Source organism: Salmo trutta, chromosome 30, assembly GCF_901001165.1.
Source record: "Salmo trutta chromosome 30, fSalTru1.1, whole genome shotgun sequence".
NCBI lineage: Eukaryota > Metazoa > Chordata > Actinopteri > Salmoniformes > Salmonidae > Salmo > Salmo trutta.
Window position 1 is genome coordinate 20,481,639 of NC_042986.1, and position 14,892 is coordinate 20,496,530.

The following is a 14,892-nucleotide window of genomic DNA, read 5'->3' on the forward strand; positions in this document are numbered from 1 at the left end:
GGGTTTTGCCACCAAGTACCAAGTCATGTTTTGCAGAGGGGTCAAATACTTATTTCCCTCATTAAAATGCAAATCATTTTATAACATTTTGACATGCGTTTTTCTGGATTGTTTTGTTGTTATTCTGTCTCACTGTTGAAATAAACCTACCATTAAAATTATAGACTGATCATTTCTTTGTAAGTGGGCAAACGTACAAAATCAGCAGGGGATCAAATACTTTTTCCCCCCACTGTAGTTGGCCTCAGCCTATGTCAACGTACTGGTGTCATGCTGTCTGTCCATTCTCCGTGGCCAGCCTGAAGCCTCTTTACACTGTCAATGTCTTCCAGTACTCGCACCAGCTCGCCCACACCAAACGTGTTGACCTACGGCAAGAAAGGGGAAGAAGACAGCGAATTGTTAGCGATGCTAATGCTAATCTGCCAGCATCCAGGACACCTACAGCACCCGATGTCAGAGTGACATCGGCCAAAAAAATCATCAAGGACATCAACCACCTGAGCCACGGCCTGTTCACCCCGCTGCCATCCAGAAGGTGAGGTCAGTACAGGTGCATCAAAGCTGGGACCGACAGACTGAAAAACAGCTTCTATCTCAAGGCCATCAGACTGTTAAATAGCCATCACTAGCCGGCTACCACCCGGTTACTCAACCCTGCACCTTAGACATGGAATTACTGGCCACTTTAATAATGGAACACTAGTCACTTTAATAATGTTTACATACTGATTTACTCTTTTCAAATGTACATAATGTATTCTATTATTGTATTTTAGTCAATGCCCCTCGTCCTAATAGTCATAGTCATTGCTCGTCCTAATATTTATATATTTCTTAATTTGATACTTTTACTTTTAGATTTGTGTGTATTGTTGTAAATTGTTAGATACTACTGCACTGTTGGAGCTAGAAACACAAGCATTTCGCTACACCCATTTTAACATCCGCTAAATATGTGTATGTGACCAATACAATTTGATTTGATTAGCATCACATCGCTAGCTAATGCCAGTATAAGACCATGCTGTGAGCCTGTATTCATTTCTCACTGGTAGAGCTAGAGTACCTTGGTCAGGGCACCTGGGTGGAAAGTCCAGCGGATGTTGTTGCTGTACTGGACTCTGACATCTCCCCGGTCAGTGATTCTGTGTACCGTCCCGATTTTGCAGATGTACTGTAAACACACAAATCAGATTTGATTTGCAGTCGCCGATTGTGGCCGGCCTTGGCATTGTCATTTCGCTGGCTCCATTGATTTGAAAGTAATACGTTGCTTGTTGATTTTGTTTTATTGCACACCAGAGACCATTCACGCCGGCAACGTTACATAAACCTGGGTTCAAAGGTTCAAAATGGGGATACGGTACTCAGAATTTGAACCAGTACTTGCCTAACATAGCACATGCAGTGACAACGTGGCATACACTTCAAAGTAGTTCTACGACTGGAGAAAGCTTGGAATGAGGTAAGACTCTTTTGATAAGATTATGTCAGAGAAATTCCACCAATTGACTTGGAGAGAGTTTAGTTTAGTACCTCTGCCATTTTGGGGTTCCACCCTCCGTGGCCCTCTTGCATCTGTCTGAGGATGTCTACTTCCAGGAGACACTTCACCTTGTCACCCTGGTTGAAGGTGTGGCCTTCTGCACTCTCCTGCCTTTGCAGTTCTGCATGCTCACCTGTGTACACACAAACCATAGATAAAAACACACACACGTGACAACATACTCTACTGCAGGGCTTTCATATTGATCTGTAGGATACATACACTACCGGTCAAAAGTTTTAGAACACCTACTCATTCAAGTGTTTTTCGTTATTTTTACTATATTCTACATTGTAGAATAATAGTGAAGACATAAAAACTATGAAATAACACACATGGAATCATGTAGTAACCAAAAAAAGTGTTAAACAAATCAAAATATATTTTAGATTTTAGATTCTTCAAATAGCTACTCTTTTCCTTGATGACAGCTTTGCACACTTTCGGCATTCTCTCAATCAGCTTCACCTGGAATAGTTTTCCAACAGTCTTGAAGTAGTTGCCACATATGCTGAGCACTTGCTGGCTGCTTTTCCTTCACTCTGCAGTCCGACTCGTCCCAATCTCAATTTGGTTGAGGTCGGGACTGTGGAGGCCAGGTCATCTGATGCAGCACTCCATCACTCTCCTTCTTGGTAAAATACCCCTTACACAGCCTGGGGGTGTGTTGGGTCATTGTCCTGTTGAATAACAAATGATAATCCCACTAAGCCCAAACCAGATGGGATGGCGTATCACTGCAGAATGCTGTGGTAGCCATGCTGGTTAAGTGTGCCTTGAATTCTAAATAAATCACTGACAGTGTCACCAGCAAGGCACCCCCACACCATAACACCTCCTCCTCCATGCTTTACGGTGGGAAATACACATGCGGAGATCATCCGTTCACCCACACCGCGTCTCACAAAGACAGGGCGGTTGTAACCAAAAATCTTGTGTTTCTTGGCCCAAGCAAGTCTCTTCTTCTCATTGGTGTCATTTAGTAGTGGTTTCTTTGCAAAAATTTGACCATGAAGGCCTGATTCACACGGCCTCTTCTGAACATTTGGTGTTGAGATGTGTCTGTTACTTGAACTCTGTGAAGCATTTATTTTTGCTCCAATTTCTGAGGCTGGTAACTCTAATGAACTTATCGTCTGGAGCAGAGGTTACTCTGGGTCTTCCATCCCTGTGGCGGTCCTCATGAGAGCCAGTTTCATCATAGCACTTGATGGTTTTTGCGACTGCACTTGAATAAATGTTCAAAGTTCTAGAAATGTTCCGTATTGACTGACCTTCATGTCTTAAAGTAATGATGGACTGTCGTTTCTCTTTGCTTATTTGAGCTGTTCTTGCCATAATATGGACTTGGACTTTTCAGATAGGGCTATCTTCTGTATAACCCCCCTACCTTGTCACAACAGATTGTCTGACTGTCTCAAACACATTAAGAAGGAAATAGATTTAAAAAATGTACTTTTAAGAAGGCACACCTGTTAATTGAAATGCATTCCAGGTGACTACCTCATGAAGCTGGTTGAGAGAATGCAAAGAGTGTGCAAAGCTGTCATCAAGGCAAAGTGTGGCAATTTAAAGAATCTCAAATATAAAATACATTTTGATTTGTTTAACACTTTTTTGGTTACTACATGATTCCATATGTGTTATTTCCCAGTTTTGATGTCTTCCCTATTTTTCTATAATGTAGAACATTTGTAAAAAATAAAGAAAAACCCTTGAATGAGTAGGTGTTCTAAAACTTTTGATCGGTAGTGTATACAATTTGATGAATTACGAAAACAAGCATGCTTCCTTAACAACAGGCAGAAACTTAAAGTCTATCCCCCTTGGTTCATACCAAGCTTTGGTAGGTGGTCTTTGTAGTAGAAGCCTCCCTGGACGTCCGACACGTATTTGAGGTCTACCTTGCCCTTGTGACCCAATCGGTAGACGTTGGTGGTGCCATTGGACCAGGTGACACTGGCCACACTGCGACCAGACTCTGTGTCCCAGCCACGGATGTCCACCACCTTTCCAACCTTACCCTCTCCTCCTGCACACGCACACGCGGTGTAGGAGTATGAGAGAAGTGAAAAACCGAAGAGAGCAAGTAAAATAGGCTTATTGGGGAAAAATTAAGAATAATGAGAAGATAGTTAGGGTGAATATATCAAGCACAATGGAAACAATTATATTTTGTGTAGTTTGATTCTGTGCACAGGTAGGACATTACCCCTTCAAAGACACAATAGGTATGTTCGTAAATGCATTTTGGAGTGCCAGACTGTGATCAGAGTGAGCTTTGGGTGTTTGTAAATTCAGAGCGTTGTCAGACTGTCCGTAAGTAAATTCAGAGTGTTTCGCTCTCTGAGCGTTCAGAGCACACACTGGACACTCCGGCAGAGGGGTAGGGTTGATCCGAGCGTTTTGACCTCAACAGCAGTAAAGCACCCAAGCTAACTGGCTAATTTTGGCTAGCTTGCTAACTATTTACAGACACAAATTTGAGAACACCTCACTCTGACCATTTTACTGGTCCTAGCAGAGCTGGTTAGGCTGTTTTCATGTTATCCAGAGGGTTGGTGACTGTAACTGTGCTGAAGGCAACAATTTAGTTATATTTTTTGCTGACATTTACTGACACCGGTCATATTCAATGGGTGTTGCGCGTTCATAAATTAATCAGTTATTCTGCGCTCACTGACGAGAGTGCTCTGAAATCGGAGTAGATAGCCAGGATGAATTTACAAACACACCCAATGTTAAAACAGGAGATGGTGCCCATCAGCGTTTCACATCCACATGTTCAATCTTATTGTGGGAACACACTGCACAAAGACCATACTCTGGTACAGGAATCTTGTCAATTATAGACTTGGCTAATTCAACATCACATACTGAAAGTAAGAAACAACAAGTAGGATCATGACTCCAATCTGTGCTCTGGATGCTGAAAAGGTTTTCAAAGACCAATCTAAATGGATAATCCAAACAAGGTTTCTCCAATCATCCCTCTGACTCTGGTTAGAAGTGAGAGATCAAACAAAGAAGAACACAAAACAAAGCAAACTTAGAGGCTGGGGCTAGCACCCCTCACATTCTCAACTACTGTACCGGACACAAGATACAATACAATAAAATACATTGATTTACTACCACGACGATACGCATCTACTTTATTACATACTGACTTGCTTCAAGGTAAAATGTCATCAAATACTACATTCAGTTTCCACCACAAACATAGAGAACCTGACATTGTATAGCCTAGTTTATGCAGGTTAACTGTTACATCAAGGATTACAATGTAATCAAGGATTACACAGCCTGCCAGGTAACCTCAGTTCAGGACAGGACTCAGGTAAGGGACAGCCTCTCTTCTAAGCATACCCAGAATGTCCCTATGCACTTACCGCATGCTGCTTAAAGACTGATGATGACTGACTTAGAACCCAGGGGTTCACTTTCAAAGACACCATAGGACATTTTGACTCATTCGCCTGTGATTTAGCACAGAGAGGACCCAATGCCATTCCCGGTTCTGACCCCACATGAGGTAATACAAAGAGCTAATGACAGATTTCTCCAGCCTTAGAGGCAATGATATTCAAGGGTTTTGAAATTGAAAGGAACAATTATCAAACTTTCCACAGACGGAGATCCTGCAAAGAGTTAATTTAGTACTTGTATGGAAAATCTGTTTCTTTCCTAATAATTTGCCATTGAGAGACAAATTCTCTTGACTCTAAATGTTATGCGAACCCACAGAAACCCAACAGCACAGTAGCCACAAAGGCCATGTCCCAAAATTAACTAAATAACCCCAAAGACATTTTTTTCCTCCCCGGAGTTGCAGCACATTCTATAATTAGAATTCATGTGACTTCTTGGTATATTCCACTACACTAGAGGGGAAACGGTACGAAAGGAAAAATAAACCTGATCATTAAGAAACATCTGTTAAACAGACTCAATGAGACACTTTTGGGTTGGGAAAGAATCTTGAAGCACAAACACACCAGTTCACACTGTCACTTTGCAGGGTAATTAGAGAACATTAGAGTATAATGGAATGAGGTTAAGGGGTCATGGTGAAACAGTTGAAACAACAACATTGCCACACTGGTAAACAAGAGGCCCTGGTTAGTATGGATGGATTTCTCCGCTCACTCCCTCACCGTCTTGGTTTCCCCAGTCCCAGTCAGGTCCGCGTACCACTTTCACCCCTTGAAAGATTCCTTTGAGGATGATCCGTGGGAGATTCTGCCTCGGGGCCAAGCACACTCTGTGAAAGGCAAAAAGTACAAACCACATTCTCAATGAAACACTATGGCAAGAAGATAGCATTATGACTTGTGATACAACATCATGGAGAGTATCCAGAATGTTCTGTCCAAATGACATTGTACAGTTTCAGAAACATAACCACTGACTGACAGAAGCTTGTTCGAAATGCTTCTCTTATCGGCCACCAGAAAAACCGAAGCTAAAACCCTTTAAAACGTATAGCTATCTCAAATAAGTAGCCAACCGTCTGGCCTTCTTTATAGTCCAACTAAGTGGCACAGGCAAACAGCCCAGATATAACAGCTCTCTGGCTTAGAGACACGCTATGTCACAGACACTAGCCTGAAAGTCAGAGAGGGTTATAAGATACAGCAATGTTGGGGCTATGTTACTGAGACACACTCAGAAGACACTTGAATCAGTAAGGGTGGTGGGGAGACAAAGGGGAGTCTATTCTGTGGTGGATGCTTGCCAAGGGGAGATGGCATACATGCGCTCGATTGCTCATCCAAATTAAGGAGAGGTCTTTGTTTTTGATGGGTCGTTCAGCATCGCTGAGGGCTGAGAGGTGTCCTAAACTGAAAACACACGCTGCAAAACCCTTAAATTACTCAACAGGGGACATCAATGTCATCACAACCACAAGACCAAGCAGAATATGGCTGCCAAAAACCCAGACCAGTTTGACAGGTTCAAGCAGGCAGTTATATCAAATTCCTCAGAAATCAGAAGGGGGGAGGGGTCTAGGAGGAGCCATACCTTATGGTAAAGATTTGGTCAGATCTCAAAGGGGCAAATTAACTGCCTATTCCCATACTTTCTCTGCGAGGTCAGCATTGAGGTTTCATTCTGCCATGCAGCTTGGGGAAAGACTGGATACTTGACTTGAATTTCTCTCAATCCACTATAATCAAAGTAAAACAATCCTCCCGTGGGTGTTCTTCCTCTGGGATGAAGAGAGGCTTTGCTACACCTACGCGTCACTCTCCCTTCGGCTGAGTGGTGTCCAACGCAAACGTGGGGGAAAAAAAACGAAGCTAGCCCTGGTTATCTTCCGAACTAATCAGGTCAGATTGTGAGGCACGTTGGCCTTAGAAGAAGAAGCCGGTGGCACCTTTGCTTCTTGGAGGCTTACTGTAGACTGACAGTAAATCCTGGTGTGGGCTGTGTGGCCACGGACAATGGGGAGGTGAGGTGGCATGTGTCTAAAATCAGAGATTTGAGGACTAATCCCTAGACAGAAGCGCAATCAGGAAGCACAATGTCAGACAGCACAGCTAAGATAGTGCATGTTACAAAAATACATCCGCGTCACCACGGAGATAACATATGGCCCTTATTAAGCTTTCTGTGCCAAATGGTCCTGTGAGCATACGGGTGTACATATATACAGTTGAAGTCTGAAGTTTACATACACTTAGGTTGGGGTCATTAAAACTCGTTTTTCAACCACTCCAGAAATTTCTAGTTTTGGCAATCTACTTTGTGCATGACACAAGAAATTTTTCTAACAATTGTTAACAAACAGATTATTTCACTTATATTCACTGTATCACAATTCCAGTGGGTCAGAAGTTTACATACACTAAGTTGACTTTGGCTTTAGAAGCTTCTGATAGGCTAATTGACATCATTTGAGTCAATTGGAGGTGTACCTGTGGATGTATTTCAAGGCCTACCTTCAAACTCAGTGCCTCTTTGCTTGACATCATGGGAAAATGAAAAAAATCAGCCAAGACCTCAGAAAAACAATTGCAGACCTCCACAAGTCTGGTTCATCTTTGGGAGTAATTTCCAAACGCCTGAAGGTACCACGTTCAACTGTACAAACAATAGTACGCAAGTATAAACACCATGGGACCACGCAGCCGTCATACCGCTCAGGAAGGAGACGCATTCTGTCTCCTAGAGATGAACGTACTTTGGTGCAAGAAGTGCAAATCAATCCCAGAACAACACCAAAAGGACCTTGTCAAGATGCTGGAGGAAACAGGTACAAAAGTATCTATATCCACAGTAAAACGAGTCATATATCGACATAACCTGAAAGGCCGCTCAGCAAGGAAGAAGCCACTGCTCCAAAACCGCCATAAAATGCCAGACTACAGTTTGCAACTGCACATGGGGACAAAGATTGTATTTTTTGGACAAATGTCCTCTGGTCTGATGAAACAAAAATAGAACTGTTTGACCATAATGACCATCGTTATGTTTGGAGGAAAAAGGGGGAGGCTTGCAAGTCAAAGAACACCATTCCAACCGTGAAGCACGGGGGTGGCAGCATCATGTTGTCGGGGTGCTTTGCTGCAGGAGGGACTGGTGCACTTCACAAAATAGATGGCATCATGAGGGAGGAAAATTATGTGGATATATTGAACATCTCAAGACATCAGTCAGGAAGTTAAAGCTTGGTTGCAAATGGGTCTTCCAAATGGACAATGACCCCAAGCATACTTCCAAAGTTGTGGCAAAATGGCTTAAGGACTACAAAGTCAAGGTATTTGAGTGGCCATCACAAAGCCCTGACCTTAATCATATAGGAAATTTGTGGGCAGAACTGAAAAAGCGTGTGCGAGCAAGGAGGCCTTCAAACCTGACTCAGTTACACCAGCTCTGTCAGGGGGAATGGGCCAAAATTCACCCAACTTATTGTGGGAGCTTGTGAAAGGCTACCCAAAATGTTTGACCCAAGTAAAACAATTTAAAGGCAATGCTACCAAACACTAAGTGAGTGTATGTAAACTTCTGACCCACTGGGAATGTGATGAAAGAAATAAAACGCTGAAATAAATCACTACTATTATTCTGACATTTCACATTCTTAAAATAAAGTGGTGATCCTAACTGACCTAAGACTGGGAATTTTTACTAGGATTAAATGTCAGGAATTGTGAAAAACTGAGTTTAAATGTATTTGGCTAAGGTGTATGTAAACTTCCGACTTCAACTGTAGGCCTTTGCTGCAGACACTGCGTTTACTGTGTACGGCCACAGGCGGTGAGAGGGTTGGTACGCAACATGATTTTCAGAGAATTCCATGGAAAGATGATGATGCGGTGGGGATAAGACCTGAATAAAACAATGCTGGCTTATACAGCAGGATTTCCTGAGTTGGTAGATTGATAGATTAGGGTGGAGGTTGTTAATGGGCTGCTTTCAACAATAGATGTTAGCCAGATTAAAAACACCACTTTAAGGAATTTATGGGTCCAGATACCATTGGGCAAAATATGTAATCCTGGTAGATTAGGGTGGAGGTTGTTAATGGGCTGCTTTCAACAATAGATGTTAGCCAGATTAAAAACACCACTTTAAGGAATTTATGGGTCCAGATACCATTGGGCAAAATATGTAATCCTGCCTGACCAGCGGTCTCTCTGAGATAGAGGATGTGAGATACAGACTGAGATAGAGGATGTGGTGAGCTGAAACATGACCAGTAGGAGGTAGAGAGACGCTGAATTGCCAGATATGCAGGATAAGGATTAAACTGAGCCTACTTGACAGGGCCTCTGCATCTGTGTGTGTGTGTGTGTGTGTGTGTGTGTGTGTGTGTGTGTGTGTGTGTGTGTGTGTGTGTGTGAGAGAGAGTATGTGTGTGTGCGGGAGACGATTAGCCAACCGTGAAGTTCTTGTTGCGTTTCCACCCCCCCCTCAGTAAACATATGGACACCCATATGCTGCACAGGGCACCGTCAACACGCCATAACCTACACACACACGTCAAGACGATACACACCACTTACCATGAACAACGGTGACCAAACATGTCATTGTGAACACTTGGTTATTATACACACACACGTGACAAAACACTCTACAAAACACATACACATGTGACTACATTATTAGAGAGTATCCAGATGACCCAGCCTCTATCCAGATGATCACAGAATGGGCACACCCACATGGTAATGAACATCCTGTATTAAGGAAAATCACAGAACATCCACTGGCACCTCACTTCCCCAAATCTGTATTCACACTCAGCCACTATTAATTACCTCACAACACACTTCAATGAGGAGGAAGGTGAGACTTGTGAGGGAAAAAACATGTATTTGCAGGATCTATTAGATATTAGGTACCTACATAATTATCTGTAGCTTCATAATAGGAGCTTAGTATTGGAGCTTAGTGATCGTAAAGAGCTCTCTGCTTAAAGGAATAAAGAAGGCATATTGCTGTGCACATATGGAGGGTTGAAACTACAAGATAGTTTCACCACTTCCCCCGCCTCAGGGATGGTTCCTCTCTTCCACGTTCACTCACCGCAGCTGGTCTGGGCGTGTAGTTAAGGACATGGGATAGAGATAAACTTGAGGAACAGAATAGACCTGTATTGTTTCCAATCATCTTTGCTTCTGAGTAACTTGGTCACAAGGCATAAGAAAAAGAAGAAACCACAGTAGCTTATGATGCCCCAATCTGCTGGGGAGGGGTGGAACCAACCATGACTAAGCAGTTTTGGGGTTTCTATATAAACCTCTTGCATTTTCTGTATTATTGGGCTCCCAATGATCACCTACGGGTGGTCGTTGACCAGCTCCATTATTGCAATAATTAATCGGTATTAAAGGTTGATTGTTTGAAGAAATTGAAAGTCTTTTCTCCCTTGCTTGATTAGAATTTACATGACATTTTGCTAACATGCTAATCCCATTATTAAGTGGGTTAATTACAATACAACAAAACTCTGGCACTGCAGGTCCTATACTACTCAATAAGAACCCCCCGAACCCATGGCAGTGTGAGCCTAACAGTGGCTCTCTCTCTGCTTTAAACCCTCAGCTGAGCCACCTGCTCGGCTACTCTCTCCGTCTCCGACATTAAATGAATCCCATTAGCTGTGCTGCTGAGCCCAGATCCAATGCCTCCATCACAAATGATGAGCAAAATAAAGCAGGGCCTCCCTCATCATAGAAGCCAGCCAACTTCTCGGCTCCCCCAATATCAGTTTGGGACAGATTGAATGCCTGCATTTTCTTAAGACGGACCAGGTCTTATGAGATGCGAGACAGACGGTAGCACTTTGGATGACATCACTGAGAACTCTCTCACTAACTAACTCACACACACACTTCAGAAAGTATTCATACCCCTTGACTTATTCCACATTTTAATGTGTTTCAGCCTGAATTCAAAATGGATTCTACCTACATGTACATATTACCTCGACACCAATGCCCCCGCACATTGACTCTGTACGGGTACCCCCTGTATATAGCCCCGCTATTGTGATTTACTGCTACTCTTTAATTATTTGTTATTCTTATCTCTTACTTTTTTTTGTATATTCTTAAAACTGTATTGTTGGTTAAGGGCTTGTAAGTAAGCGTTTCACTGTTGTACAAATTGTATTTGTCACATGTAACAAATACAATTTGACTTTACTTGATTAAATACTCCATAATGAAAAAGGGAAAACATGTTTTTTGAAATCTTGGCAAATTTATTGAAAATGAAATACAAAAATATCTAAGTTACCTAAGTATTCTCACCCCTGAGTCAATACTTTGTAGAATCACCTTTGGCAGCGATTACAGCTGTGAGTATTTCTGGTTAAATCTCTAAGAGCTTTCCACACCTGGATTGTGCAACATTTGCCCATTTATCTTTTCAAAATTCTTCAAGCTCTGTCAAATTGGTTGTTGATCATTGCTAGACAACCATTAACATGTCTTGCTATAGATGTTCAAGTAGATTTAAGTCAAAACTGTAAGGCCACTCAGGAACATTCACTGTATACTCACTGGTCTTTGTGGTTGAATCAGTGTTTGAAATTCACTGCTCGACTGAGGGACCTTACAGATAATTGTATGTGTGGGGTACAGAGATGAGGTAGTCATTCAAAAATCATGTTAAACACTATTATTGCACACAGAGTGAGTCCATGCAACTTATGATGTGATTATCATGCAACTTATGTTATTATTGTTAAGCAAACTTTTACTCCTGAACTTATTTAGGCTTGCCATAACAAAGGGGTTGAATACTTATTGACTCAAGACATTCCAGCTTTTAATTAATTTGTAAAAACAATTTAAAACATAAGTCCACTTTGACATTATGGGGTATTACGTGTAGGCCAGTGACAAGAAATCTCAATTTAATCAATTTTAAATTCAGGCTGTAACACAACAAAATGTGGAAAAAGTTAAGGGTGTGAGTACTTTCTGAAGGCTCTGTATAGAGGGGCTCTGTTGTGTTTTGCCCCATGCACAACAAGCGTGAAGAAGAACGAGGGGTTGCGGGCGTGACTTTCATATGATGTTTTTCCCCTTTGCTTTAGAGCTGGGTCTTGGAGCAGCAACAGTCAGTGTTCTGTTGAATTTATCTTCACTGTGTGTGAATGACATCAAAAGTACATCTAAACCAGAATTGTGATCAAATGGTTGGATATACACTTTGACTAATTTATTCACCATTTCCCTTCCTTGATTTACTCCTGTATCTCCTAGAACAAGGCTGTAATGTAACAAAATGTGGAAAAAGTGAAGGGGTCTGAATACTTTCCGAATGCACTGCATTTGCAAACTTGCACAACTTACAATATGTTCCGAATTTACAAAATGTATGATATGTTACGAATTCCAATTTGTTGTGGCTAACGTTAGCTATGTGGCTAGGTTGCTAATGTTAACTAGCTGGCTAACGTTAGCTAGGGGTTAGGAGTTAGGTTAAAGGGTTAAAGTTAGGGGAAGGGTTAGCTAAAATTGTTGCTATACGTTCGCATTATACATACACCCCGACCAACCACCCTCCTTTTGTTTTTGCCTTAATTAACCTTCGGTCTTTTATAACCATACCAAACGTGACATATCATACTAACTTGAGTGTCCCAGATTTACTATGAGACCAGGCTGATCAATAAACTGTTGAATTCATAATGAAACCTTATACGCATATGCTTTTTGCAACGAACGAGTGCAATGTTTCGTAATCTTGTACGGCAAAGATGGAATGTTGTGTGTGTGTGTAAGTATGTCTAAAATGCTAATAGGGTGATCTAATGAAGTATGGATGAGTTTTGGTATGATGAGGTGTAGAAATATAAATGACTGGCTATATTTCGTGCATATGGCATATTTGGTCAAAGGAGAACTGAAACCGACTCAGCCTCCTGCTTGACACCAATCTAGCGAATTCAAAACAACGCCAATGGGATTCATAGTTCAAATAAACTAATTACGATTCAGTGGGTTTCTCTAAAGACGTCTGCTCTACCACATGAGCTGTGTGACTACAAAAGGCATAAGTGTCTGAATTAGGCTAAGTAGCGAGGCCTAAACAGAACTGAGAACGACCATCAATGGCTCTTTGTATCATCCATTTCTTCTAATCTCAGTTACCAAGAAGTAAAACTGTCCACGTGAGATTAGTTTCTCCAAATCCTCAGTGGTAATGGCGGGAAAACATTAGTAGATTCATCTAAATGAATGTTCTGTCAGGATGAGGGTTGCGTAAGAGCCCGTCTGTTCACTCAGTGGTTTTCCTGGTCACGTCTGCCCTCCATTCATCACGTTACTGTATGTCCTCTCTAGCCAAGGCCAGAGAAGTCTAAAGGGTCCATCACATCACTGCAGGGCAACTGACTTTAGCTGAGTCACATTCTTTCATTCCACTTAAGACTAAATACTCCATTACTTAAAGATGTCTCAGAGAGATGGCTCTGAGATTCATAACGTGTTAGTATTGGGGTGACAGAGATCCCTCCAAAGAACCACTTCATATTCAAACCATTCCCCCTGTTTTTTTGTGGGTGCAGATCAATTCCTGCATGGACCGCACGCACTAAACGTGTGTTGACCATCAGCCATTTCAAAAACTCCATTATCATTCATGCACAGGACTCAACTACTGCGATATCTAATCCTGCATTTGCCTTTACCTGTCTGTACTGTTTGTTGATATGGAGAAGTTAATGTGTGTGTGTGGGAGTAATTTCATCAATAGTGAACTAACTAAATAATAGGCTTTTATTTCCCTCACCACAAAGTGGCAGCGTGGTGGTCTGTGTGTTTACTACTATCCCATCACCACACCCACCATATGTATCAATCTTCTTACTTGTAATAAGCAGAGGATATACATTTTAAAAAGGTAGAGATTTGCAGTCTCATCAGGTAGCTATAGCGTAAGTCCTACTCTGGGGTTGAGTAGTTTGTAAACAACCTGCAAATAACAAGACCAATAAGACGATTAGATCTTAGTGGTCTTATGGGAAACACTGCTGTCCGCTAGTGTTTTCAAAGGACAGAAATAAAACATTTGGCCTTGTGTTTACTCTCTGGACAGCTTTCCGGCCTCCAAGTCCAGACTTAACTACTTTGTTTCAAATAAAGAGTTAAGTATAAATCCAACCTTATAACTTTTTCACTCCAGACTTAGCCCATCTCTTTATGTGATAACGCAAAGTAATTACCTTTAAGTTTAAATCAAACAACCTTGAACATTTTAAAAACCAAACAACCTTAATCAAATCACATTTACCACAATAGGAGAAATGAGTGAATGGCAAGCATCCCGTCACTGAATCTACAAAATGAATCTTTACTCAATCAAGTGAGTGGGATGAATCCCTGCCTTCCACTAAGAAAGCACTGGCCACTGTTCTTGGCCTGAAGTCTCCAGGAACAGCAGAGCCATCCATCGAGGACTGTCTGAAGGGCTCTCTTCTAATGAAGGACGTTGCTGAGCCAAACAGCATACATGCCCAATGTTTAATCAATACCGTAGAGAAACTGAGGTGGGAGTCGAAGTGAGAGGGGGAAGGAGTCTCTGTCAGACTGTATTGTACTGCAGTAGTTCCCAAAATTGTTTGGTTATTGTACCACCAACTGAATTTTGCTCTGCCCCCAGAAGTACCCCCTCATGTGCATTTCTCAAGTACCCCCTGTGGATAGGTCAAGTACACCCAGAGGTCCTAGTACCCCTGGTTGGGAACCACTGCTGTACTGTACACAGGGTTCTACACTAACCTTTTACACTGGTGGCACCAACTATTTTTGCCATCTTTTAAATTAGCATGCCCTTGTGTTCTTACATTGATTTTGATATATTTACTATGACAGCAA

The 14,892-nt window shown here is 41.9% G+C and overlaps 1 protein-coding gene across 3 annotated transcripts in view; it reads right to left on the bottom strand.

Moving 5' to 3' along the window:
* LOC115168192 (E3 ubiquitin-protein ligase MIB2) overlaps nucleotides 1-14,892 on the bottom strand; it is a 71,575-nt gene that overhangs the window by 26,135 nt on the left and 30,548 nt on the right. For 2 of the 3 annotated variants that reach the window (XM_029723244.1, XM_029723242.1), the window contains exons 4-8: nucleotides 5,707-5,813; nucleotides 3,387-3,581; nucleotides 1,540-1,682; nucleotides 1,070-1,177; nucleotides 264-368 (exon numbers count right to left, since the gene is read on the bottom strand). In XM_029723244.1, coding sequence (XP_029579104.1) covers nucleotides 264-368; nucleotides 1,070-1,177; nucleotides 1,540-1,682; nucleotides 3,387-3,581; nucleotides 5,707-5,813 — 658 coding nt within the window. The remainder of the gene's footprint in view (nucleotides 1-263; nucleotides 369-1,069; nucleotides 1,178-1,539; nucleotides 1,683-3,386; nucleotides 3,582-5,706; nucleotides 5,814-14,892) is intronic. The other variant, XM_029723243.1, reaches the window with a different exon arrangement.